General features: G+C 43.4%; 1 protein-coding gene across 2 annotated transcripts in view; it reads right to left on the bottom strand.

Moving 5' to 3' along the window:
* The window catches only part of GAN (gigaxonin), a 55,624-nt gene that overhangs the window by 19,756 nt on the left and 8,638 nt on the right, over positions 1-27,230 (bottom strand). The window contains exons 2-6 of one of the 2 annotated variants that reach the window (XM_034639567.1): positions 10,440-10,554; positions 7,724-8,074; positions 5,481-5,698; positions 5,141-5,262; positions 1,398-1,510 (exon numbers count right to left, since the gene is read on the bottom strand). In XM_034639567.1, the coding sequence (XP_034495458.1) occupies positions 1,398-1,510; positions 5,141-5,262; positions 5,481-5,698; positions 7,724-8,074; positions 10,440-10,554 (919 nt within the window). The remainder of the gene's footprint in view (positions 1-1,397; positions 1,511-5,140; positions 5,263-5,480; positions 5,699-7,723; positions 8,075-10,439; positions 10,555-27,230) is intronic. The other variant, XM_034639568.1, reaches the window with a different exon arrangement.

Here is a 27,230-nt window from a genome sequence, read left to right as displayed (position 1 = left end):
AACAAATGTTGGAGAGGATGTGGAGAAAGGGGATCCCTCTTACACTGTTGGTGGGAGTGCAAGTTGGTACAGCCACTTTGGAAGACAATGTGGAGGTTCCTCAAAAAGTTAAAAACAAAGCTACCCTATGATCCAGCAATTGCACTACTGGGTATTCACTCCAAAGATACAGATGTAGTGAAAAGAAGGGCCACATGCACCCCAATGATCATAGTAGGAATGTCCACAATAGCCAAACTGTGGAAGGAGCTGAGATGTCCTTCAACAGACGAGTGGATAAAGATGATGTGGTTCATATGTACAATGGAATATTATTCAGCCATCAGAAAGGATGATTACCCAACATTTGCATCAACATGGATGGAACTGGAGGAGATTACGCTAAGTGAAATAAGTCAAGCAGAGAAAGACAATTATCATATGGTTTCACTTATTTGTGGAACATAAGGAATAGCAGGGAGGACATTAGGAGAAGGAAGGGAAAAGTGAAGGGGGGGGGTAAACAGAGGGGGAAATGAGCCATGAGAGACTATGGACTCCGGGAAACAAACTGAGGGTTTCAGAGGGGAGGAGGGTGGGGGATTGGGCTAGCCCGGTGATGGGTATTAAGGAGGGCACGTATTGCATGATGCACTGGGAGTTATACGCAAACAATGAATCATGGAACACTACATCAAAAACTAATGATGTATCGTATGGTGACTAACGTATAATAAAAAAAAATTTTTTTAAATGTCAGACAAAGACAAAAAACAAACAAAAACAAACACCAACAACAAAAAAAGATAAGGAAGAACCAAAGCAAGAGCACTGCCTGAGGTGAGGAGAGGCGTGGGGAGGCCAGGCTCCTGCTATGGCCAACTGGAATGACAAAAGCCTGAGGGGTCATTTGTCAACAAACGCTTGCTCAGTGTCCCTGCCAACCCCTCTGTGCCCAGTGCTATTCTAGCACTGAAGACAGAGCCCTCAGCAGACAGACAAAATCACCAGCCATCAAGCAGTTTGCGTGAACAATTAAAAAATACCCAGTATTTGAGAAGGTGCCGCGTGGTATGAAGAGAAAGAAAATGGGCAGAGATGGGAGAACTGAGGGGAGGGAGGGAAGGCCTCCCTGGGAAGCCCCGCATGGACAAACACCAACGGAAGCAAGGAGTGAGGCACAAGAGCCACAAGGTCCCAAAGCAAGAGCGTGTGTAGGTTTGAGGAACCACGAGGAGGTCTGATGGACCAAAGGCAGGCACAGAGAGAAGAGCTGGGATGGTGGGCACTAGTGTAGTGAGCGGGGGTGTGTGGCAGGGTCACCATTTCTCTCCTTACACATACACAGATGCAAAACAAACGCAAGTGCTAAAGGGAAGAAAGACACACCACCAAACAAATGAAAAAGAACATTTTACCTCATTCATCGGTGGCAACGCCGTCCATGTGTTTGCATCTGGGTCGTATTTTTCGCCTGAGCTCAGGGTCTGCTTATTTTCATCTTGGCCCCCAAATACAAACAAGAATCCCTCTGTAAAAATCAAACGAGACACACGAGAAAGTTGAAACGTCAGCCTTCGATTCCCATCTCCGCCAAATATAAATGGCACAGCTGTAGAGATAGTATGTGGAGGCAAACTTCTCTAATGACAACAGTAGATTTGAGGTCTTCATCACAATTCACTCGATCCTTAGTGAGAGAGGCTAATTCACATCTGTGGGTCACTTTGGCGATTTCACCTCACTCAGCATCTGAGTGGATTCCCACTACCCTACAGCTGCAACCCAAACTGGCACCACCCTCATGGACACCCAGCAGCCCTAGCTATCCTACTCCCCCTCTGTGATTCTCAGGCAACGTCTGATCCACAGCCCATATCTGCTCATTCAAGACCCAGGAGCACCTGTGTGCTTCACATTCAAAACAGGATCTAAGAGTCACTGTTGTACTTCCTATTTCAGATAATGATAGAATAGATTATTTGTACCAACTCTTGTGCAAAACAGCTAAACTGCTAGACAAAACATATTTTGTTTTCTTTTCTTGGACAAAATATTTTTTTTAAAGATTTTATTTATTTATTCGACAGAGAGAGAGATAGCCAGCGAGAGAGGGAACACAAGCAGGGGGAGTGGGAGAGGAAGAAGCAGGCTCATAGCGGAAGAGCCTGATGTGGGGCTTGATCCCATAACGCCGGGATCACGCCCTGAGTGGAAGGCAGACGCCTAACCACTGTGCCACCCAGGCGCCCCTGGACAAAATATTTTTGAAATAAAATACTCTTAAAAGAGAAGCCAAGAGGACAATATGGCAAAGCTGAAAGGAAAAGTGGGAGCTAGAGAGATCACCACCCACGGAAACCATTCTGCTGAGGGCATTTACCAACCTGGGAAATCACCAGCCTTTCTTATAATGGCTTTAAGGGTGTGAAAGGGACAAAAATCAAAACCCCAGGCCCACAGGAAGTGTGACTTCCGGCAGGAGAGCCTCTCCAAAGTTCAACCGGAACCAGAACCCAGATTTAAATCTCCTCTCTTGTCTAGGAGATCTCAAGGTTTGAATGTGATTTATAGCAATTCAATTCCAAATTTGCAGTGCTTATAGGCAACTGGAAGAAACGAATGTAAAACTTGTGTGGAATAAAGTATCCTTACCTAATCTTTAGATTCTAAGATTTTAAAGCATCAAATTATTCCTATAATTTTAAATAAAATGATCAGCACCCAACCAAAGGTACTAGGACACAGAAACTAGACTCTATGAGGAAGAACTGGCAACAACAGACAAGAGAAAGTAGTCTTGCAGAGACTTCAAATGTCAAATATTGGACTAACCAGAAAGATGATAAAATGACAATGCTTTTACTATGTTTAAAAACTGAATGACAAATTTTAAAAGAAGATTTTATTTATTTATCTGAGAGAGAGAGAAAGAGAGCATGAGCATGGGGGAGGCGCAGGCAAAGGGAGGAGGAGACACCCCACTGAGTGGAGAGGTCAATGTGGGACTCAATCCCAGGATCCTGGGATCATGACCTGAGCCGAAGGCAGACGCTTAATTGACTGAGCCACCCAGGTGCTCCTGAAAGACAAATTTTAAGACAACTCTTGGAAAAGGGGGACTGTAGAAGTGACACGGCAGATCTGAAAAAGATTTAAAGAGAACCTCTAGGAATAAAAAAGGAAAAAAGCAGATAAAATTTTTAAAAAATTAAGAGATGGGTTTAATGGCAGATCTGTCACAGTGAAAGAGAGAACTCATGAACTGAAGGGTAAGTCAAAAGAAATCATAAAGAGGGCAAAACACGGAGAGGCAAAAACATGGAAAACAAAACAAAACAGAGGCAGGAGTCTAAGGACAGAGCAAAACGGTGTAGCCATGTTTAATCTGACTTCCAAAAGCAGGAGAAAGAGGACAATGGAGCAGAGGCAATACCTGAAGATGTAAAATGAGTTAGAATTTTCCAGATTTGAGGAAAGGCCAAGCCAGAGTCAAGATGCCCTAAAATTCTATACCCAGCACAAGTATCCTTTAAGAATGAAGGCAAAACAGTGACATTGTTAGACAAAGAAATTGAAACATCTGCTACCAGTAGACACAAAATAAAGGAAATTCAAAAGGATGGACCTCAGAGAGAAGGCAAATAATCCTAGATGGAAGGTCTGAGGAGTAAGAAGGAAAAACAAGGCAAGTTGCGAATATGTGGGTAAATCTAAACACTCTATAGATATACATATGTTCAAAACATAGATGTATCAAACATGTTTATATGTAGATACTTATTCATAAATAGTCATACATTTTAATATTGCAAGACTGTGAAACATGAAAAACAGTAGAAATGTACTTGGGCTTTTATAACTTAAGAATATAGGCTATGGTATCTATGATGACTTTCAAAGGAATATAGAAAAAGAATATAATGTCTAACCTGGAAGAGAGGAAATAAAGTGAATGACCAAAAAAAAGAGTTCACAGTTAAAAAAAAAAAAAAAAAAGGTGGGAAAAGAAGGAACAGAGTACCGGCTGGACAAATAGGAACCACTCAGTCATGTCATAGCTTATCTTACTACAACTGGACACAACCCTATCCTCACTGTTCAATGTTTCTAAAGTACCAACCCCTCTAGGAAATCTTGGAAAATCTGTGACATAGGAAACGTTGTGCCAGGTGTGTGTGTGTGAAAATTATGAATAGTATATATTATGGGAAGGAAATGTAAGGAAGTTAATTCTGAGGAGAACAGGAACTTCAGACTCACATTCTGTTGGCTACACCACTGCATCCCGCTGCTTATTACTGACAATAACTTCGATAATCTTGGAACCCATAAAATGATTCCATTTCTGTACTATAATATAGCTTCAGCCATTTCTATAATATGGAATGGTATAGCATAGCTTTCAAAATCTTTAAAGTAATGTTAGTGGGCAAGTGGAGACTATAAAATATGGAGGATTCCAGGAAGACTGTTGATAATGATAATTAGAATTTAGTGAAATGGCACTTGTGGGTGAACCCAAAAGAGCACAGCAAGGTGAAGGGAAAGGCAGCGAATAGTTGGAAGACAGCAAGTACAACCTTTCCTATCACCTCCTTGAGTGAGAGCTTTGAATAGCATGGAGCCGTTTTCAAACTTGCGAAGGTCAAGTGAAACATACTTTCTGCAGTAAAATAACTTGAAGCCATTGCTAATGTAAGTAATGTTTTCTAAAGTCTCACACAGAATGCCTGCTTTGACATAACACCTTTATTTTTCATGCAGTTACTGACTCTAAATTGCATGAATTCAAAAAACGGGACTCTTACAGCTCAAGGGAATTCTGTGTTCCAGGTGTGGCCACACAGCTAACGGGTGGTAAGAGTCACTGAATGTTGCTCTTCTATCAGTATGTCATCGAGTAAAATGCTCCTCTACTGAAGTCTTAAAAATAGCGTCATATTAAAGATTCACGAACAATAAAGACTGACAGAAGACACGCTTCTCCTTACAAAGTCTTGAAAGCGAGAGCTACACAGAAGATGTCATCATGGAGAAAATGAAATTATCTCTTAAAATTAAAATTAAACCTCTAAAAGGTTTCGAGTCATTCTGTACAACCCTGCAATTACATATTACTCGATCTTGTGTTTAAGTAAAATTGACCACAGAATGGTACCTGCTGAGAGAACTCCGTGGTTAATTCTTGGCATGCTTAAAGGGGCCAGTTCAATCCAAAGCTGCCTATTAGGGTCATAAAGAGGGCACATACATCGCATCGCTGCTGTTGGTTTCCGTGAACTAAGGAAATAAATAATTGATTAGAAGTTAATGTGTTTTATATAGTTGTGCTTATAATAACTATGACTAGTTTCACTGCTCTAAAGAACGTTTAAAACATTTTTTAAAAATCTATTGCTATTATGCTTAGATACCAAAAAAAAAAAAATACCACGAATTCCTGTTTATATGGAAATAGTTCTTATATGACTTTTGAAACGATGCAAATCCATACTTACACTCTTTCTTCTCCGCCAACAGTCACAATGCACTCCGAGTAGCCCCGGGGCTTGAAGTTTGCGAGCATGGCCTCCCCCTGCTGTGGCTGGCTCAGTGGTATGTTGTTGCACTCTCTGACAATTTCTCGTACTAATGGTTCGTTGAGCATCTGTTCCCGTAAGTAGCTGGAGTCTAACCCTGAAACCCACAGTGCTGACATCACGTCCTTCATGTGGACCTACACAGGAGGGTAGGAAGGATGGGGAGAAAAAACGTAGGATGCAGCACACAGTTTTTAGAACATACGTTTTCTGACTCACAGAGAAGCTGAAATTGTTAAAGGATTATCAGCGGATAAGTCACAAGGCCCAACATTGGTGGAATATGCTTTACTGGCCCCTTTCCTTTCTACTTCCCCAGAGCCTTGGTAAAGACAGGTTTAACTCAAAAAATACTCAGTTCAGGTTTGTATTTGAGGTATCATGGAAAAGTTTCAAGCAGCTTTCTTTACACCCTAAAGGGTCACTCGGCTGCAGTGGCCTTATTTCACATAGCTGGATGTGCCGGGAGTTCAATCACGTTCATGGGAACATTATACACAGTAATAGCTTGATTCAATACAGTAAAACAGATAATCAAAATGGATCAACATTAACACAAGAAAAACACAAAAGCTACAGTTCAGAAAAATCCTGAGTACTATGTATTTCTTCAATTATTATTGTTAAAAACTATCTAACACAAATAATACGAATTATACACCTTTCATGATGGCTCATTAAATTTGAACTAATGGACTACAGCATTCTACATACATGAGGTGAAACTCCTTAGTGACATGTTTTTCTTGGTTTTAGAATAGTCATTTTAGGGTATACTATTCCATATCCCAGGTGGTAAAAGCCAAGAGTCCTTAAGGCATGAGGTTCAGATTAACCGGAGGATGAAGAACTGCCTTGTTTCCCCGGCAACCTCACCCCTTGAAGAAGAAAGGAAGGCACAGCTAGTGACTGTGGTCTCTGTGAGCAGCAGCGAGCTGGGAACGCTCCCATGTCCTTTCCTCATCTACCCAACTAACGTGGAAAACTGAATGCTAGCTGTACTGACTATGCTGAGACTATAACCATACAAGAGGGTGTGTTTTTTTATCATTACTGTGTAACAGTTTCCATCTATATCACCGTAGTCCATAGTTTCTAAATAGGCCTATAGAATTTTAAAAATTACAAGATATTCACTAAAGCTCAAGTCAACAGTTGCTGAGAACCATTAACAATGTGATTATACATTTTGAAGACTTCCCTAAAACCTAACATAGTTCTTATTTCGAATATAGTAATTGAAGCTGGAGTCTATAAATATCGGACTTAAAAGCTCTGTGATTTTGCTCCCTCCCCCAATGCAGTGACAGTTTGGATCTATGCCTGAGCGTCTCTGAGACCCTTCCTTCCCAGATGTTGCTCCCAGAACATTCCCTCTCTGAAACTGCACTGCCACACTGCAGAGTGCTCTCCTGCTTTCTGCTGAGTGGTGTCCATGACTCCAGGGAGAGCCCACACCACAGAGGCTCCTGACATCCACGCCCCTCACCCCTCTGCCAGAGCTGTGTGTGCCCCTCTCACTCTGGTGCTTGCATCGGAGTCCCTGCATGAGTCTGCCCAGTAATGATGCAGAGATGGTTGCTGAACAGGAGAGTGGGGACACTGAATTTCTATGATCCCAAGCTCAAGCCTGAAATGCATTTTCCGCTAAAAGCAAAGCAGAAAGGATATCATGGTCCTCACAAGGACCACACAACATTTTCATTGCCATATTATGAGTTACATGAGCTTTTGTAGTCTGGCCTGAAAAAAACAACCACTTCAATGATCCTATGCAAAGACGTACCACAGGCATCTTTTAATTTTTTTTAAAGATTTTATTTATTTGAGAGAGAGAAAGAGAGAGCGAGCGAGCATGGGGGGAGGGGCAGATGGAGGAGAGAGAGAATCCTAAGCAGACTTTTCTCTGAGCATGGAGTCTGACCCAAGCTCAATCTCATGACCCCAAGATCACGACCTGGGCCGAAATCAAGAGTTGGAGGCCCAACCGACCGAGCCATCCAGGTGCCCCCAGACCTCTTTTAGATTACAACTTTGTAAGCCTTCCAAGTTGAAGGGGAAAGAGAAAACACCCACGCTTTGGAGTAAACAAATAAATGAATGAACTAATGGAATAAGGAAGTAAAAAGACAGAGTCAGAGCATATTATAAATCACAGGTACCTTTCTTAGCTCCATATCATGCGCTATCCATCGAATTACTGCTTCAAACACATATCTTTCGTTGCCGACATTTAACTTCTCGAGAGAAATCACTTCTTTCAGCTTCTGAGGACTGAGTTCTAAGAATTCTTCTGTGCTGCTGACATCTCGGAAATGAGTCTCCAGGTATTCCGTGGCTAGGTAATGGACATGGTGCAGGCAGTAGTGCAGGGCAAAGTCGCGGATGCCGATGCAGTTCTCAGCGGCGATGCAGCCTTCCAAAAACTCACAGCACAGAGTTTTAAGATCCGTCAGCAGGAGCAGGTCCGCTGCCTGTACAACATCTTGGATTGTATCTTCATTCAGCCGGATCTGCAAAAGTATCATAAATAGTTTACGTTTCAATGTGTGTATTTAAAGCCCAAACCGCTAACCTATTAGGCTAAACCACATGAAAGCTCCACTTCTATAGGTCAAAGATGATCAAATACTGGCAATTTCACACAGTCCAGCCTAGTGCTTCTTTTTCAAGGAGTTTGAGGGCGCCGGTGAACCTTCAAACAATGTGAACAGAACATGGCTGGCTGACTTGCCAGCACTTCGCTTGCTTTACCAATATTAACTATCACCAGCCCTTCCCGGGTGCACTGTCCACACTGCTCACTTCTAGGCCTAAGTGGCTGAAATGCTCGGGAGGCGGACAGTGCCGCCTTCTGTGGTAAACTGAAGGGGGTTTCTTTAAACACCAGCACCAGAACTGGGGCAAATTCTGCCTCCCAGATACACCACGTTCTGTCTTTTGCCAGATGGCATGCCAGACACACCACACCAGCCCCTTGGAGAGGGGAGGGCCATGCGGCCCAAGGACCTTATTCCCAATGCCAAACATCACATTCAGTGCAACATGTACACTCGGGTCTCAGAGATACTTTCTGGAAGAAATCCGTCTGGTAAGATTTCTTGTTTATCATTATGAACTTCACTTTTCCTTAATCTTTTGATACTTCTTCCTCTCCCCACTTTACAAGTTCTTGCATGCAACACTAAGGCGATGTAAAGAAACAAGCCTCTAAAAAATACTGCCACAATCATCACAGCCCAGACTCTCCTCTCCCAAAGAATAGGCGCTTGTCCTACACCCAGAAACGAGAAGGAGAGTTTCCAGAGTACAGGACAGCGAGAAATGTTTTGTCACATTTTATACATTGTGTACCGCAGATACAGAAAAAGAATGTGTGACTGCCAATCACCTTATCAACTGAGCAAAAGAACTGTGGAAAGAAGTGTGTCAAGTAAGTAACAAGTAAGGAAGAAGTTCGCATTTACTTGACGTGTTAAATTCAGCCACAAAACAGTGGATGGCCGTACACCGGTCAGATGCAGGCATGCGAGAAAACCACCACATTCCATCCTGATAAAACTGAACTGCCCAATCACGAGTTTGTTACAACTTAAGTTGCAACTATGGTTTTAAATCATAATTAACTTTATTGTCTATTTTTCTTTTCTTAAACCATAATTAATTTAAACTGGGAACAAAACACAGAAGTCAATCTGTAAATAAGGTTTCAAGATTCAAATCCAAGCCTCAACAGGAATATGTTCTTACTGGCTTGTAACCAGTTATAGCTGCTGCTGAACAGATTTTAAAAGTTACATGAGGTTGCTCCTCCACCTGGTGTTGTGATGCTTCTGAGTATCTTCAGTATTTTAAGGACTGTCCCAAAATCAATCTAAATCCATTTATTTTTAGCAATCGTACACATAACCTTACATGCACACACCCCCCACCTAGTGTTCAGAGAAAAGAGAAGGGATAACATCATGAAATTAACCCAAAAACTTCAAAAATAATGACAACCACCGAGGCTGACCGAATAAAAATACCCAGAGAAGGCAAGCAGTGCGTTAGAAAACTCGCAGGAGGCGGCTCTTACAAACAGGAAAGGTAAAACAAGATGAGGAAGGAATATGGGAGAGAGTAGGAAAGAAGCTCTCAAAAAGAGTAAAGACAAAATGCATTCTCACGTAACCAATGTAAGATACACTAACTTTTTCCCATTAAAAAACTAACCCTGGTACAACCTAAGATTATTCCTAAGAGCCCTCATGCTACACTTTAAGTCACAAAATCAGGGGTTGGGGGCTTGAGGATGACAAAGAAAAAGAAAGAAGTCTCATCACTTATCACCTAGGTTTCATTAAATCCCCAGAAATATAAGTGGGCAGAGAGTAAAGGGACATCAGCAAGAATGGGGTGCAATAAGGATGTTGCTCCTGAGGCAACAGGACCCAGGCATCATGAATACAATGCAGGTGCCTGTCACCTGTGTGAATCTCAAACTCTTCATTTCTACAAAATAATTCCCACCGCCCAAGGAAGCTCCCATTTCCAGGTTATGAGGTACAGAGCAAGATGGGAATTATGGTTTAAAAACATAAAGACAGCCACGAAAGGAGCACCCCAGGTCCTTCCCATCTCACAATGGAAAGTGGAGCTCAGAATGATAAATACAAAAACTGGGACTGGGTTAAGATTTTACTCAGTCTGCTTTTCCTCTAAGAGCAGAGCCCTGGAAGAACAGGTGGGCACCATTCCCAGCAGGAGAAACGCGTCATGCAGACAATGACAGATGAAAAGGACAGCATTGCTGGGTCACAGAATGGTTGAAGGAGACCCTCACCCTGAGCTTGAGAGGCCTCTACTTAGTCTTCCTCCCTGTGTGTCTCATCATACCTGACCACTGAAGATGTAATCCAGGATCTCTCTCATAACCATTACCGATATCCCTTCAAGTTCAATCTTATAGGTTGATCCATCATCTTTTGGAGGATTATAGTTTAACTTTGTCCTAAGAAAGGGAAAAAAATGTAAAATTTCTATGAAAGAACAGAAATAGCTATAAATATTTATGCACTAAAACTCTATAAAGTAGGTATTTATCAGCATATGAACCCCACCTAGGAAATGTAATTTGTTAGCTTTAGATTAATATATATATATTTATAACTTCTGACTAAAAAACATCTGTTCCAGGATTTGGAATGCTACTTCTTAAAAAAACAGACCACCATAGAACTAAGAGCCACCTGAGTACAGATCTCTACTTCACCTTGGGAGCCCCAGACCTGTCAGGCTTACTTTTTTTTTCCCCATGTATTTAATTATCTAATTATTTTCAATAATGTAACAAGGACCCCACGAATATCCCACCCAAAACACAAGCTAGGACCTTGCCAAGAACCTGCTTCTTCTACCCAAACATTCCTTCTCACCATCCATCCCTCTGCTTTCCCCATCTGAAGTAACTATCATCCTAAATCCCATGTCTGATTTTCCCTTGCTTCTTTTTAGTATCACTGCACCCACGAAACCACCCTCCTTGTGGTTGTGATCCACACAGCCCTGTCACACAGGTGTGGAACATCTCTTCATGTCTGTGGCCACATGCATTTCCTCTTCTGTGAAACACACGTTAAGTTCAAGTCTCTTGTTCATTTTTTAAATTGAGTTAATTGTCTTCATATGGAGGTGCAGGAGTTCTTTATTAGATTCCTGATATTAAATCTTTAGCAGACTTGACACGTTTGTTTAAGGCAATGAACAACTTGAAGAGTAACTCTTCATGGTGAATGTTTTTTGTGTCTTGTTTAAGAACTGTTACGTTACCCAAGGTCTAAATGATGGTTATAATTTAGCAGTGAGGAAAGGTGAGACACAATCTAAACTGCACTTAAGAACCCCCCATCCCCTGAGGCTGGGAGTTGGTCAAATGAGGTAGCTGTGGAAGAAGGGTGAGAGATGAGCCAAAAATAGACACAGGTGGACAGCCGCAATAAGGAGCTGAATTCCCAGGTCTTGCCTCCACATATATACACAAATCCCCATATGGCCCTCCCCATCCAGCTCCAGTGCCAGATAAGTGATTTACATTGTGAAGAGTATTAAACAGAGGGTGGGTCTCTGGACAGGGGGGATATCAGACACATCTGAGGGTAAGTGTACTGCGCCAAAAACAGAGAGAGCAAATATAGTGTTTACATACTAAATGCTGAGACCACCAAACATTTTTCCCTCAATTCTGCTCTTAAATGTTGAAAGTCAGACTTACATTCTCCAGGTAAGAAACTGGAAGACTCTTTGGAGGACCTGACCAGCCCTGAAAGGAAAGACCTAAAGCTGTGGACATAGGTCTGCCCAGAGAGCACATGACCTCAAACTTCTGAAGGAAAATTATTTCCAACCTAGATTTTGATAACCAGCCAAACTACCAATCAAATGTCAGGATACAATACATATTTTCAGCTACCCATGGTTTCAAAACAAATTATCTCCCTTGCAACCTCTCTCAGTGTGCTGCTAGAAAATGTGCCCCAACAAACAAGGAAGTGAATCAAGAAAGAGGAAGATTTCAGTAACTAAATGACATGCTCCAATACGGGAAAGAAGGGAAGTCAATGCAGGGAATGGTGCAGAATGGTCTTGGGCCAGCAGGTATGTACAAGTAGAAGAAAGCCAGTCCGTCCTACAGCCAGTAGGAAGCCTTGGGAGACCCTGGAGAAGATGAAATTGATGGGACAATGTATCTGGAGGTATGAAGAAGATATTTAGACAATCTTGTATCCTTCCTGTATTTCATGTCTGCTATTCTTACCTCTACAGTTTCTATTGAACTAAATAGTTTTGCTCAAAAGGTATTTCATTTCTACTCGTTGCACCCTGGGTTTACCTATATGCCTGACACTTTTAATGAGTGAAGAAAAAAATTTTGTCAATTCAAAACCAAGAGAAAAAAATCATATTAGTGGTAAGACTAAGACCCAAATCTGAAATGCACTGTATAGTCTTTCTGGCAGCACATATGGAATTTTTCACTTAGGATGTCATGACTATTTGCATTTCTCAATCACTGTGCTGGTTATCAACACATTGCCTCTCAACTCCGAATTTTCCCTTTTTGCATGCTCTGTGAAAATGGATCTGAGTCTCTTAAATAATATTCCTTTGTCAACTGGCATGATGTTAAGCTTTTCGGTACAGAGCACTGGAAAGACCGTGCTTCCTGGTTCTGGTCTAGCACCTTGGAAGGCTCCGATGTGTGGCGAGCCTTCCCAGCATGGAGCTCCTGTGGCACACAGCTGCTGGCAGCACCACGTGCCAGTCTTCCCGGGAACTCCCTCGGGCAGTCTTGACACCTCTCATGCACAGCTTTCCCAGGCACCTGCAAGGACAGACTTCTGGCAAGTTCCACCTGTGTGGCTTGGGTGCCATGCAGGGAGTTGTGGCTGTGCCCTGTCCAAAACGTGTGGAGCTTAGCCTGAGGTGGAGGCTGCTCCTTCTATGGGCGATTCCTGTGTTTTTTAAAGAGTTTTCCTTACTTCTTACTAGCTAATGCCTCAGTACTCCAATCTCCTGCTGCAGTTTATAATTCTTTATGTTAAGCTTTCACTGTTGAAGTTACTATGTGGACTTTTTCTCCTGACCAGACTCAGACTAAGAAAGTCACTACTTAAAGGCCGTAGCCCCAGAACATGTTCGCGTGGAAGAGCCTCAACCTAGAACTGGAGCTGTTCTTATTTTAAAGTAATCTATGCTCACACAGGGGCTGCCTGTGCCAGCCCGTGCATGTGTGGATGGTGGAAGGGGGCTGGGGCGGGGTGGAAGTGGCTACGAGCAGAGCTTTCCTTGCTGCCCCCTTTCAGTGTTCAACCATGTGACTGCATTAGCGCTGTGTTTTTGAAGTTGACTATACAGTCACATGTTTTCACAATGAAGAGTACAGTTTTCTCTCTCAGTGAGACATGGCTAAGAGGACAGGACAAAGATTCCTGTAGATATGAGCACTGACCATTTCAGACCTCTCTAAAATCAGATCTTTTTCAAGGCCCATGAAAAACGAATCAAGTCTCTAAACATCTGAAGCCTAAATTACAAAACTTTAATTACAGTTTAAATTCAGATCCCTACACCTGCCCCCAAACTCTCCCGTCTTCCTATCCCGCGTCTGATCTCTCCTGATACCATCTGTGCACAGCCCTTTTCTACCCATCTTGTAAAGACTGGCTGAAATGCCAGTTCCACAAGAAGTTATTCCTCATCACTCCACCCTGCCACAGGCTGCACCCGCACCCCCACCTCCATGCAGGTAAAAATAATTTCTCCTGCCACAGATTTCCCAAGCCCTTTATGACTTTATCAAGTTCTGTTCTTATTGTATTTAAGTACATATCCCATTTCCTATCTCCTTTATTTAACCATTAAGTTCCCTGAGGCCAGAGTCCTCTTTATTACTGTAACCTGACAATGGAGCCCAGTGGTTCACAAAGAATAGATGTTCAACAGTTATTTGCAAAGCATGTGTTGGAATTCATAGTGGTCTTTAAATATCCAAAGTACTGTCACATGAGATTTCTTTCCTGCATGACCTCAGGTACCGTGAAGTGGAACCAGAAGCGATATGAGGAAGAACTTTTAATGATCGCACCTGTCCAATGCTGAAAGGACAGAAGCTCAAACTCTAATGTTCATGGGGGTCATCTAGGGGTCTTGATTCAGAAGGTCTCGGTGGGGACTGAGTTTCTGCACTGGTAACGAGGTCTCAGGCAGCACAGATGCTGCTGATCTCCAGACCCCATGAGTAGCAAGGGGTTAATCAATGCTTCCCAAATTACCCCCGGTGTGTTTGGTACTTGTAATCCATCCCAGATGAATATTTTGTAAAATATAATAAAAGTATATATGGGGATATAATGTACCACATGGTGACTACAGTTAATACTGTATTGCATATCTGAAAGCTGCTAAGAGGGTAGTTCTTACAGGTTCTCATCACAAGAAAAGAAGTTTTATAACTATGTAAGGTGACAGATAAACTAGACTTACAGTGGCGATTGTTTTGCAATATATACAAAAATCGAATCATTATGCTGTATACCTGAAGCTGATACAATGCTATGTCACTTATACCTCAATTAAAAAATGAAGGAATGATTAGAAAAATGAAATAAAAAGACACATAAAATGCAGGCTCCAATTATTTTATCATCAGATTCAACAGGCGTAAAATTACTCTGTTAAATTGCTACAAGTGTCTAAACTCTTCACCTCGGCGGGATGCCTGGCTGGCTCACTCAGTTAAGCATCTGCCTTCTGCTCAGGTCATGATCCCAGGATCCTGGGATCCGGCCTCAGGTTGAGCTCCCTGCTCAGTGGGGCGTCTGCTTCTCCCTCTCTCTCTGCCCCTCAGCCCTGCTCATGCTCTCTTTCTCTCTCAAATAAATAAATAATCTAAAAAAAAAAACAAAAACAAAACTCTTAACCTCGATGTGTGTACTTGTATGATCTCTGACTGTTATCCAAACATCACCACTGTGCAGGTGATGTCCCTGTAGGCTAGATGACCAGCCATCTGTCAAGAATATGGTGAAAGCTGGTCTCGAGTCTCTTCCAATCCTAGCTGGTAAGAGTCACTCAAATCTATTTCGAAATAGTCTTGCTCCAGAGCCTACCGTCACTGTTACCTCCTTCTCCCATCTCTTGGAGAGCTGCCATCCCTTTTCAAATGAGTAACCTCAAATGTGTCTTATTCTGCCTCCTTTTGTCTTCCTTGTTTTCTGAAGTCTCTCGGTCCCTTTAGTTTTTGTCATTCTGTCTGACATTTCTTTCCTTCAGGAAATACCTTAATTTGCCCAAGATCCACCAATTAACTGTCCTCACCCTCCAGCCCAATACATTTTCTCTGTAACTTCCGCCTTTTTTTATCTAGAATTTTCTCATCTTGCATGTCATCTCTCTTGTCCTCTGCTTACAGAGAATTCGGTGAACTGGACTAAATGAGTTAATGAATAAAAAAAAAAAAAAAAAAAAAAAAAAAANAAAGCTCATCCAAAGCGTTAATAACTGACGGTTCTGTTTTGAAAGTTAGCCCATAAAAAAACAGGAGGTAAATCAACTGTTATTTTCTGTGTTCTTCACCTCTCCCCTAGGAAGCTATAGGGTCATACGTAAATTTACTGCAAGTAGCAATATCCTTGTTTTTATTATGATATGATGTCAATTTACAAACTCTCTCCTGGAGAATGCAGCAGTCTTAAAATATCGCTTTGAGAATTTCATCACACATTGAAAACACTAGAAATAATTGAGAGTATCATACAATTGGGCCTCGGGAGTTTAGATATAAATATCCATGCCTGTCACATTCTTCCCCAGTTTTGTTTCTAGGGCAAGACATTTCCCCTCTGCCCGTTTTCTCATTTGTAAAAAGAAAAGGTTAGATAAGGTGATTTGAGAGCTCTCCCACCCCCAAACATTTCTGGACAACACTGCTGAAACAGGCCACTGAGCTCGTGCAGAGACTTGGCTCTGGAGGCGTCCTGTGGAGTCCTAGAGGGTGAAGTCCCGCCAACTCAATCAGGGATCGAGGATTTATAACATGTCTGCTGTGGATTACACAGGACAAATTTATTTTTCCTACAATCACCTATCCTCTGGGCAGGCAGGCCTATATTTTCTGTCCTATTAAAGTTGAACAGATGTGAAACAAAATCGATTTTTCTTTTTCTTGGCAACACTGAAAAGAGATTTTGTTTAAAAAAAGGCATTGCTGGCTACTAGCTAATAAAGAAGCTGGTATTTTTCAAAATTTTGCATCCATGAAAGAGGCCTACAACCCTTTTTTTTTTTTTTTAAAGATTTCATTTACTTATCTGACAGAGAGACAGCCAGCGAGAGAGGGAACACAAGCAGGGGGAGTGGGAGAGGAAGAAGCAGGCCCATAGTGGAGGAACCCGATGTGGGGCTCGATCCCGCAACGCCGGGATCACGCCCTGAGCCGAAGGCAGACGCCCAACCGCTGTGCCACCCAGGCGCCCCGAGGCCTACAACCTTTAAGTGCGTATAATAGAGCCAAAGTAAACTGTTGGTTACAAATAGTTCTTTCCTCACAGGTTTCCAATTGCTGAGAAAGTTCAATGTGTCTAAATACCCAGGTAACCAGGCCTGGTTCTACTCTTCCAAGAACCAGTTTAGACATCACTGAATGGGATTTGATGTAACAGTGACAGAATAAATCTAAGTGACTTTTCTTCCTCTCTGATGCAAAAGCTTGCCTCCAATAAAAGCAAGGAAATGTACTCAAATAGAATGCAAGAGAATGTAATGTTTAAGTAAAGATTTATAGAAATTCTGGGGTGATTCAGGGCATTACTCATACGGTTTCAAGTGATTCATGTCGCCTCAAATTGTGCAGCTACTGACAGCAGGCTCTCTGAGATCTGTGCAGAGGGGCTTAGGCTCACCACTGCATTTGCCCATTTAAGCCAAACTCCTAATTCACGTTCCTGGGGGGAATTGGTTTTACAGACGCTCCTCTCCTCCTCTGTCATCTTCATGAGCTCCTCAAAACCACATAGGAAATGGACGTTCAGCGCAGAACTACTCTGTATGATGCTACAATGATGGGTACCCGTCATCATACATTTGCCTAAACCCACACAATATACACCACCAAGAGTGAACACTAACGTAAGCTATAGGGTCTGGCTGAGAGTGATGTGTCAGTGTAGGTCCATCAACTGCAGCAGACATCCCACTCTGGTGGGGACACTGATAATGGGGGAGGTTATGCATGTGGGGGGAGGCATAGGGTAGACGGGACATCTCTGTACCTGAACTGAAAGGTCAATTTTGCCATGAACCTTAACTGCTCTAAAACATAAAGTCTATTTTAAAATTATATTGCTTTAGTCCCCATTCCACTTAATGAAATATAAATTTGCAAGTAATAAATCCATCAACAGAAGGCATCCTCCCACAAGGCCTTTTATGGACTGCTTTTTTTATGGATGGGAAAACAAGAACCTGGCTTTCTAATGGTTCCTGTCACCCAAGAATGCCATCTACGTGATTTACACGGGTATCTGAGACAGGAGCAGGCGTCTCAGAGGGAGGCCCCATGAAGCCCCCAGGTCTGGCCTGGTGAGCTATGAACCAGGTGCCACAGACCTCTAAGTGAGCCCTCTTTCCCCGGGCACCAGGACCCACAAAGGCTCACAAGCCAGCCACTGAGGCACTCTTCCTACAGGACCAAAGTCAGGCAGCAGTGAAGAGAAGAAACCAAAGGAAAGCTCGGGCATGACGCCGCAGACCTGGCCAGGAACTGCCACCAGCCTAACAGTGCACACAGAGAGCAGGGATTTCAAAGTGGGAGTGGGACTCGGCCGCATTTCTCCTATTATGATTCTAGGAGCTGAGCCTCTACCAGCCTGCCGTGCTAATGGAGCTTCTCCTTCGTTATTTCCTTTGATCTCCCTCTATTCCTTTCTCTTCACCTCCAGGCTCTTCTTACCTAGATGGCTCTTCTTACCTAGACAGATTAGTTTTCATTTCCTTACCATCAAAACTTCTCTCCTCACACAGACCTTGCAATGAGTCATAATTTGAATGGGTTTTAAGAGTAGCTCCTGAACCTGGCTTCCCAGAATCTTCTGGCAAGCTCTTCTAGAAAAGCAGATCCCTGGGTCCCATCCCAGACCAACTGAGTCAGGTTCCAAGACTGTGTACATTTCAAAAGTTTGCCAGCTTATTGCGACACATTCCCTCACCCCTGGAGTGTTCCCTTCAGCATCTACCCCCCTAATGACATGGTTTAATACTTCACTCATTTCAGGTCTCTGCTTCAAAGAGCAGCCCCAGATACCACACTACCTAAAGTAACACCTCTACTCCCTTCCCTGCTTCACTTCACAGAATTTATCACCATCTCATAAACCACATCTGTTTAATGTCTATATCCATGATGACAGGGACGCTGTCTTGTTTACCACTCTATCCCCTTACCTCACGAAGTACCTGGTACCGAACGGCACCTGACAAATAAGAATGGACTCGCATTAACAGCAGCATACAACCAGGCCGGGGGACCAATGGATTTCACTGCTGCAAGGCCAGGTATGAAACGAAACAAGCACGCCAGCGCAGAAATGGCATTTTACTGACCAGCCCAACAACTGTGAGCTTTTCAGAGCCGCATCCCGCTGCTTCGCCCACACTGAGGGGAGGGGATGCCTCCCCCAGCATCCACCCTGTGTGTGCTGTAGTCAGCAACTCAAGAACGGACTGTCCCCCTGCTGCAAAGCAAAGCAACCTGAATGTCCATGGTGACATCACCTGCCTTTGTGCTGAGGGCAAATGGACCGTAAGACTGGCCGGAGGGGAGGTCTGCGGTCTGTGCATGAACCTGCCTAACTGGCCGGTATTCCATCTCTACCACACTGCCCTCTGCTCACCGTCACCAGCGCACTGCATTGAAGACTGCAAAGATGAGGAAAGGTTTCTGGAAAACCAGGAGTTTACTGTTCAGGTGTCATCCCACCAACCAGCCCCGTAGTAAGGAAGCTGAAGCAGAACCACCGCAAGTCCGAAGAGGCTGCGGTAACGGTGCCATCCACCCCTGACGACCTCCCCAACCGCCCACTGCCAACCAGGCAGCGCACACGGAATCACAGAAACGTCTTCCATTTGCCTTCTGATAGCACATCATCCACTCTGAAGACGAAATACAGTGTTCCAATTTAGACCTGCTCTGAGTAACCATGTCCAATTACATCAATATCTGGAAGAAATACAGAACAGAAAGTGTATGCCTTTGAGTCATGTGATCTGCACAAAGGAAAATTTTACCTGAAGGGAGATAATGTTTTCAGAAAAGAGACTATGCAAAGTGTGAATTATCTTCAGCAGGAGGAGAGCTTGAGAAAACTTCCGCAGGGTGTGCGTCTGGGGGATGCGGGTGGGGCAGGGAGGCGGTACACACAGCACATCACAGGGACTGTGGACATGCCCAGCTACAAGTGACCTCACTTCACCTGCACAAACACGGTGACCCCTGAAGGGAGAAAGATGCAGCAGAACCAAACCCGTAAAAACTATAGTGCCAGGCCACTGACCTTGCTGTGGGTCCCTCTGCTGTTCCAGGCACAGCATCAAGCAACAGGTATGGATTCAGAAATCAGATCACAACTAGTTGGTGGACCCCAATCTCAAGGAAGTAAACAAACCATCACCTCTAATCTTGGGCTTCACGTCAGTAAAATGAAATGTTATGAGTTATTTCTAGGTGTCCAAAGCTTCTAGCATTATGTCCCACAATAAATCTCTTTCCCAGCCTGGTGGAAGCCTGTTCCTCCCCAGGTTGTCCCCATCTTAGGATGAGGTGCTATCCTCTACCCAGCTGTGTAAGCCTGACAGTCAGAAGTCTAATAAATAACAGAAGGAGTGACTGAGTTACAAAGCACAAGCGGACACTAAACTTAGTGAGTGAAAGTTGATGAGGAATGGAATACTTTAACAATCTCAAAGTATCGCCCCATAACTATTAATCACAAAGAGAAAAACAGTGGATTAAACCAGTGGACGCCATCTTTAAACACGTGATCAACGAACGTTATCTAATGTTGGGACAAACTATCATGGGGCCCCGACAGGGTACACGGAGGCGGATGCAAAGTCACTCCCGTGTTATTCTTGCCACAAATGCAGAACCTCAATCTAACTGTGAGAAATCAAACAAACCCAAGTTCCTCAACAATCTACCAAACAGCTGCTCAGTACCCACCATGTGCCCAGGCTAAGAGAGATAAGGAAAGACTTTGGAACTGTCACAGGAGTGACAGAGGAGGAGACCAAGGGGACATGACAAGTCAATCACCGTAAATACTGCAGAGCAGGTACTGTGGTAAGTACAAGGGAGGCAAAAAGTCAGTTCTCTAGGGAGAGAGGTCAGAAAAGGCCCCACGGAGGTGGCGCCTGAATCAGGCCTTAGCTGAGTGTTTTACACCAGAAGGAGGGACAGCAAAGGCAGTGAAGTCAGCATTGTCCGTCCAAGGAACGACAGGGGCAAGCAAGTTAGCAAGGCTGGAGAGAGGAGCACATGGTGAAGGAGGGTGGGGACAAGCTAGCTCCTGAAGGACCTGCACACACAAACTGGACTTCACCTCGAGGGAAACGGAGCTGTGCATGAGCAATTTTTTTTAAATCATTTTATTTTGAAATAATTTTAGACTTACAAAAGTTTTTAATCGTAGAGTTCCTGTATCCCCTCATGTGGCTTGCACTAATGTTAGAATCTTAAATAATCCTAGTACAACTATCAACAATAAAAACTAAAGATCGGTATAACACTATTAAATAAACTATGGACTTTATTCAGATTTCACCAGTTTTTCCCCTAATGTCTTCTCTCTGTTCTGGGGTCCAATCCAGGGTTCCAAACTTCAGTTCATGATTGTGTCTCTAACCTGTGACAGTCCTTCAAATCTTCACCTTTTAAGACCTTGACTCTTCAGTGAGTAGTGGTCAATTATTTTGTACAATGTCCCTCAAGATGGTTTTAATTTCTTGTAATTAGACTGAGTTCATATCCTTTTGGCAGGAACCCTACAGAAGTGATGTTATGTCCTTCTGTGCAGCATATCATGATGCTGATGTGTATGAGGTTAACCTTGGCCCTTGGCTATGATGGTGTCTGCTGGGTTTCTCCACTAAGAAGATAAAGTCACTATTTATTAAATACATTAAATACATTGAAGAACATAATTTAGAAATATAAATACCTTTTTTCTTAAAAAGGATTTTATTTATTTATTTGAGAAACAGAGCAAGAGGAATCACAGAGAGAGAGGAAGAAGGAGAAGCAAGCTCCCGGCTGATCAGAGCGCCTGATGCGGGGCTGGATCCCAGGGCCCGGAGATCATGACCTGAGCCAAAGGCAGACGCTCAACTGAGTGAGCCACCCAGGTGCCCCAAAATATCCTTCTTCTACACAAACTCTTGCCCACTAACTTCAGTGTCCGCCAGTGGATCTTGACTGTAACATTATCATTATGGTGCTCAAATGATGATTTTCTATTCTTTTATTTTATCTACATTTATTAATGGAAATTCTTCTGTAAGCAAGAGCTATCTCAGGCCATCTCGGTGGCTCAGTCAGTTAAGCATTCCAACTCCTAGTTTCAGCTCAGGTCATGATCTCAGGGTCGTGAGACTGAGCCCCACATCGAGCTCTGTGCTGGGCATGGAGTTTGCTTACGATTCTTTCTCCCTCTCCCTCTGCCACTTCCTGTGCATGCGTATTCTCTCTCAAAAAAATTTTTTCTTATAAAACTGAAAAATAAAAGCTATCTCTTCTCCCCATTTATTTATTCACCCACTCTTTCATTTACTCATCCCTACACATGTGGATATGTATTCTATTCTAGGGTTTATAACCCAATATTACTGATATTCATTTCCTTGCTCAAACTGCCACAGCTTTGGCCACAAGACTTCTTTCACATTGGTTCTCTCGTCTTCTGGGCACCTCCTTACTTTCTGGCACAAATACTCTAGGCTCATGGTCTATTTTTCCTGCTCCAGTACCTGCATCAACCTCGTCTCAGAAGCCATTAGTTCTAGGCATTATCTAATTACATTCTAGAAGCATCACTGTGGCAGCCGCACTGTGGAGGACTGATGCGGACGGAGCACAGAGGCAGACGGACCAGTTCTTTCACTGTTCAGAACTAATAACAGCTGGAATGCGAGCAGCAGTGATGGTGAAGAGAAGCCAGGTTGCAGAGATCTGAGAGGGCGAAATGATGGGCCATGGCATCACTTAGGTGCAGAGGGAGAGGGGGGCTCATCCCCAAGGTCTCCAAGTTTCTCCCAGGGAGTCTGGCAGTACACTCACCAGCGCAGTGAAGGGAGGACCACCCACCTGGGGGAGCGGAGCCAGCCTGGGTTGGGGAGGGCAGCCCTGCAGCAGGCTGTCAGGTATATTAGGCCCGGCGCTCAGGAGAGAAGCTGAGGTAGCGGCATCTCTGGAGTAGATGATGTCGTGAGAAAGTGGAGGAGGACAGAAACCTATGCCACATCACGTATAAGGACAGACAGGGAGGAGAGCCAGAAAAGCTGACTGTAGGGGAAATAGGACAAGCGGGGTCACAGAAGCCTGGAAAGACCAAGTGTCAAGAAAATGACCAAGAGTGATAAATACAGCAGACGGGTCGAGTCGGATAAACACTTCCAAGTTTTCACTAGATTTGGCAATTATATTTAGCAATTTTTAAAAACAGGTTTAATGGCGTGATAAGATAGGAGCAGGGGGAAGGAAAAAAAAAGGTGGTGAGACCATGGACAAGATAAATAGAGACTCTTGTTTGAAGAATTATGTGCTTGTGGGGCGCCTGGGTGGTTTAGCTGGTTAAGTGTCTGACTCTTGATCTCAGCTCAGGTCTTGATCTTGGGATCATAAGTTCAAGCCAACACTGGGCTCCACGCTGCACGTGAAGCCTACTTTGAATGAACGAATGAATCAATCAATCAATCAATATTTAAAAAATCATGTGCTTCTTAGCAAAGGACGCAGAGATGCGTCCGCAGGACATTTGTATGTCTCTCATGTACCAAACAGTGGAATCGGCCCAAGCATGCTTCTGTGCTGACAGAAGGAGCCAAAGGGAAGGGAAAAAAAACACAAAATATAGAAGGAAGAAGATATGCAACAGAAAAACCACCTAGAAGAGAAGAAGATGGGAGGGTGGGCCAGAGAGAATCAGCTCTGACTGCGGATCTCTGCTCTACCCAAGGCTGGCCTGCAAGTCGTCATCACATAATTTAAACAGCTTTACAGATGATCTTCAGAGTTACAGTTTCTATGTCCAAGTTTGAAAAAAATTTAATAGTCTAGGGTCAGCAATCAACAAACTACAACCTAAAGCCTGTTTCTGTTGGGCCTCTAAGCTAGAAATGATTTTTATATTTTTAAAAAGTTGTTAAAACAAAAACAAGACTAGGTGACAAAGGCCACCTGTGGCTTTAAAAGCCTAAAACACCTGACTCTCTCCAGAAAAACTTTCTCAAACCCTCTTCTAAATATTTTTTTTAGTAGCAAGCATACACCATTTAAAAATCCAGTCTAAAAGACAGGCAAAACAGCAATAACTTTGAGAAAACACTTCCCAAAGTGACAAGGCCATGGCGGTAGGCCTGAGGGGAAAAACCTCAGATACACTGCCAGGGTCTTTACATGATGATAATCCAGTCTTCCTGGACAGTAATCTGCTTTTATTCTCCAATAATGAATCTGTTTCTATCTTCAGAAACAGATACACTGGGCATACAGCCCCCAGAGTCGGTTTACATGTACCCACAAAAAATACAAAGAAAAAAAGAACCAATTTTTCCCCCCCTAATTTGCTTATAGAGTCACTATTCAGAAGAAAAAAGAACTGGAAATTAAAATGTCAAAAGGGAACAATGAAGTAAATTGCATCATACAGCAACATGATGTAATTAACAACTGGCTATTAAAAAGGATGATTAGGGCGTGATATTGAGCTGTAAGAAAGGAAAGGAAAAGATGAACGTAAGTGACAGGTCTATCTGATGACAATGACAACAATTAAGGACACTGTTCAGAACCAGAATTTAGGGGGACATAAATAACTCATGTGATGGTCCATGATTTTTTTTTGTGTTAAAAAAAAAAGATTCTTAAAATTTAAATCTGGTTCTTGTTATCCTGCAAGTAAAGCAGTCCATAAAATTTACCTCTTAGAAGACAAGGTTTGAAAATGCACGTTAAAATTTTAAGATGAGTTCAAAGGCAGAATCATGATGCAGCAAACTTGTGAAGCAAAAATTCCTCTAGAATGAAACAAGCCTGAGCCCTCACTCCGGTCACACCCTGACCTTCTGGAAATGCACATAAAAGACAGACATTCATGCCACAACCTGTCAAGACAGTTCCAGATTTTCTACTCAGGATGCATTTTCAGCTGATATTTAAAGAGGCTCTTTCTGTGCCCTTTGAAGACCCCATGCACACAGTCCTCTCAAGTGCTGGCCCTGGGATTTGGGGGCACTTCTGACAAGGGTTCTCTAAGGGAAAACTGGCTCCTCTGGTTGTCGCTGTAGGATACAAATGGCACAAAGTGCAGCAGAACTTCTGTGTTTCTACTCATCTCCCACTCCCTCTCTCCCAACGTAAAGAGTTAGGAGGAGGATTTATGCTCCCAAATAAGCTCAAAGGAGATGTGAGAATTTCTATGAATTTATGACTGTGTTTGTATTCATCCTTTCAAAGCAGTTCAAACCAAAGCATGAAGTGAAGGTTAAGAAATGGGTTTTTTTTTCTTTTTCTTTTTGAGAAAGGAGATAGCGGGGGTAGAGAAAAACAGAAACAAAAACACAGCCTCAAACACGGTCCCGTAAGTTCCCTTTCAAAAAGGGTGGGCTGAGCAGCTCTCCAGCAGCTTCAAGCCGCCTTCTTGCTTCTGGCGCCTCCGTAATTTACAATCTACTGTTACAAACTTCTCCAAACAACTTGAAGCTGAAAGTGCTTCCAAAATGTTGTCAAGGGAATGAATGCTTCTCAATTAATTCTTTAGTCATGTTGTAACAAAAGCTCTCTCACTCGAGCTGCTCCTTCTGAATAAAGAATTTGGTCCCTTCTCCAGGTTTCTTGGCACCAGAAATGGCCTGCTGGGTTGACTGTGCATCTAAAACAGGGCAAATTAAAGACTCTCTTGTAGTAACTTCTGTTGTAGGCTGGTTTATTCTGTCTCTCTGCCCCATCCCCAGCACACATTCAGCTACTCAGCAAAATGTTACAGGAAAAAATGGAACCTTGTCTGGGAGCAGAGTGTCCAGCACCCTGGACTCTGATCTTCTACGTTTTCATCAGTACTTACAGACAGCAGTCAACTCAACTGTCTTGTGGATGGGGTTTCCAGTCAAGGGCTTAGTGCCTCTGTCCCTAGAGATAAAGACGAGGACTCTGAAAGCACCCAGTGCACCTGTCTGTTCTAGTTCGCCCCACGGAATTAAAGACAGACAGGCAGCACTGAAGGCACACGTGCCATGCTCAAGGAGTCTGTAGAAAGGGAGTGATTATTTGGTGGAACTGGGAAAATGTTAGGCAGGGATATCAGAACCAGGTCCTGAAGGAGGAGTACAAATATATCTGTCAGAAAAGAGGCAGCCGAGAAAGGCAGAGACAAGAAACACATGCAAAAATAAACATACATGTTCACAGATCTGTGAAGCACTCGCAGACTCTTCAAGAACCAGAAGAGTATAATTAAGATGTTTATTCAGCAATGTTATCCCAAAATTCAACACAAAAACAGAATGTTATACTTCCCACTGTCCTTAGCCAGCCAGGCTCAAAACTTGCTACCTCTTCCTCCTTCCTCGTCCTTGGTCCCCACCTTCAATCAACCGCAGGCTGCTTTCTCCCTAATCCGGATACTGGCCTCTAACCGGTGCCCAGGACACGGCCATGGAGGGCGGTCCACATCGCCAGCAACTCCAGGGCCCTCCCAGTCCTGTGGACATACAACTACCAAGTCACCTTCCTGAAGTGGAGCTCCATTCATAGTACTAGTGTTTAATGAGTGAATAAAAACTAAACTAATTAGCTGGCACTCTAGAATATGGTTCTTACCTGCCTGTCCATTCACACTTGCCACCATTCCTAGCTGAGCCTCGAGTCTAGTCCCATCAGTCTACTGACTACCTGAGTGCACACCTTCTGATCCTGGGCTCATACCTCTCTCCCGCCCGAATGATCCTTGCCCCTCTTTACGTAAACCACCCCCCCAACTCACCCGCTAGTCCTCGTCAGGGCTTTACCCAAATTCTGTTTCCTGCACAAAACCTTACATGATGACCCAAGTACTTCTTCTACGCAACTCCAAGAGCCACAAGCACCTATACAATTAAAATACTGCCCTATACTTTGTCTTTGCACAACTAAGCTGTAAACTTTGATAACAGATTCAGTGCTTTACAGAACCTTTTAAAGCTGTCCCTAATGTAATACTCACCGTAAGTAATAAGCACTGTTCACTGGAGATCATGAGGACATGGAACTAGACTCTCCATGGTGGTCTTCTCACCGACAAGTCCTATTGCCACTACTTCTAATCCAGACAGTTTATTCCAACTCAGTGACAATCCCTAGTCCGGGGCCTCCTTATTTCCCGTCCCAACAAGTACAGCACCCTCCTAAATAAGACTGCATCTTCTCCTTCTTAAAACCCCTCAATGTCTATCTATAACTCTTAAAAGAAAACCTAAACTCTTGCATGGAACTACACTATGTTGGAAGATTATATTGGGTCCCTTTCCCACACCACACCATCTTCCCAGTCGGCTCCCAATACACATCCAGCAGCTCAGGGAAATGCTACAGTGGAAGTTTAATCTTGCCAGAGAGCAATATGAGTGCCTACCCAGGACAACAGGGTCCTGCCCACCCCTATAATCTTGTTTCATGCCATTCTACCCACTGCTCACCATCCTGTCATGCTGATGTTCTTCTGCCCCCCACCCCATCCGGCATGCCCATCTGTTTTGGTCTCTGGCCTGTGGCACTTCAGTTTCCTGTGCCCCCTGCCCTACCTGCCACCAGACCACCCACCCCGGCTCACGTCATCCCTCCTCCACCTTCAGACCCTCAGAGTGGTGCTCCTTCCACCTGGA

The sequence above is a fragment of the Ailuropoda melanoleuca genome, chromosome 12 (genome assembly GCF_002007445.2).
Source record: "Ailuropoda melanoleuca isolate Jingjing chromosome 12, ASM200744v2, whole genome shotgun sequence".
Taxonomy (NCBI): domain Eukaryota; kingdom Metazoa; phylum Chordata; class Mammalia; order Carnivora; family Ursidae; genus Ailuropoda; species Ailuropoda melanoleuca.
The sequence above is the reverse complement of the archived record's forward strand: the minus strand, read 5'-3'. Positions and strand labels throughout refer to the sequence as shown.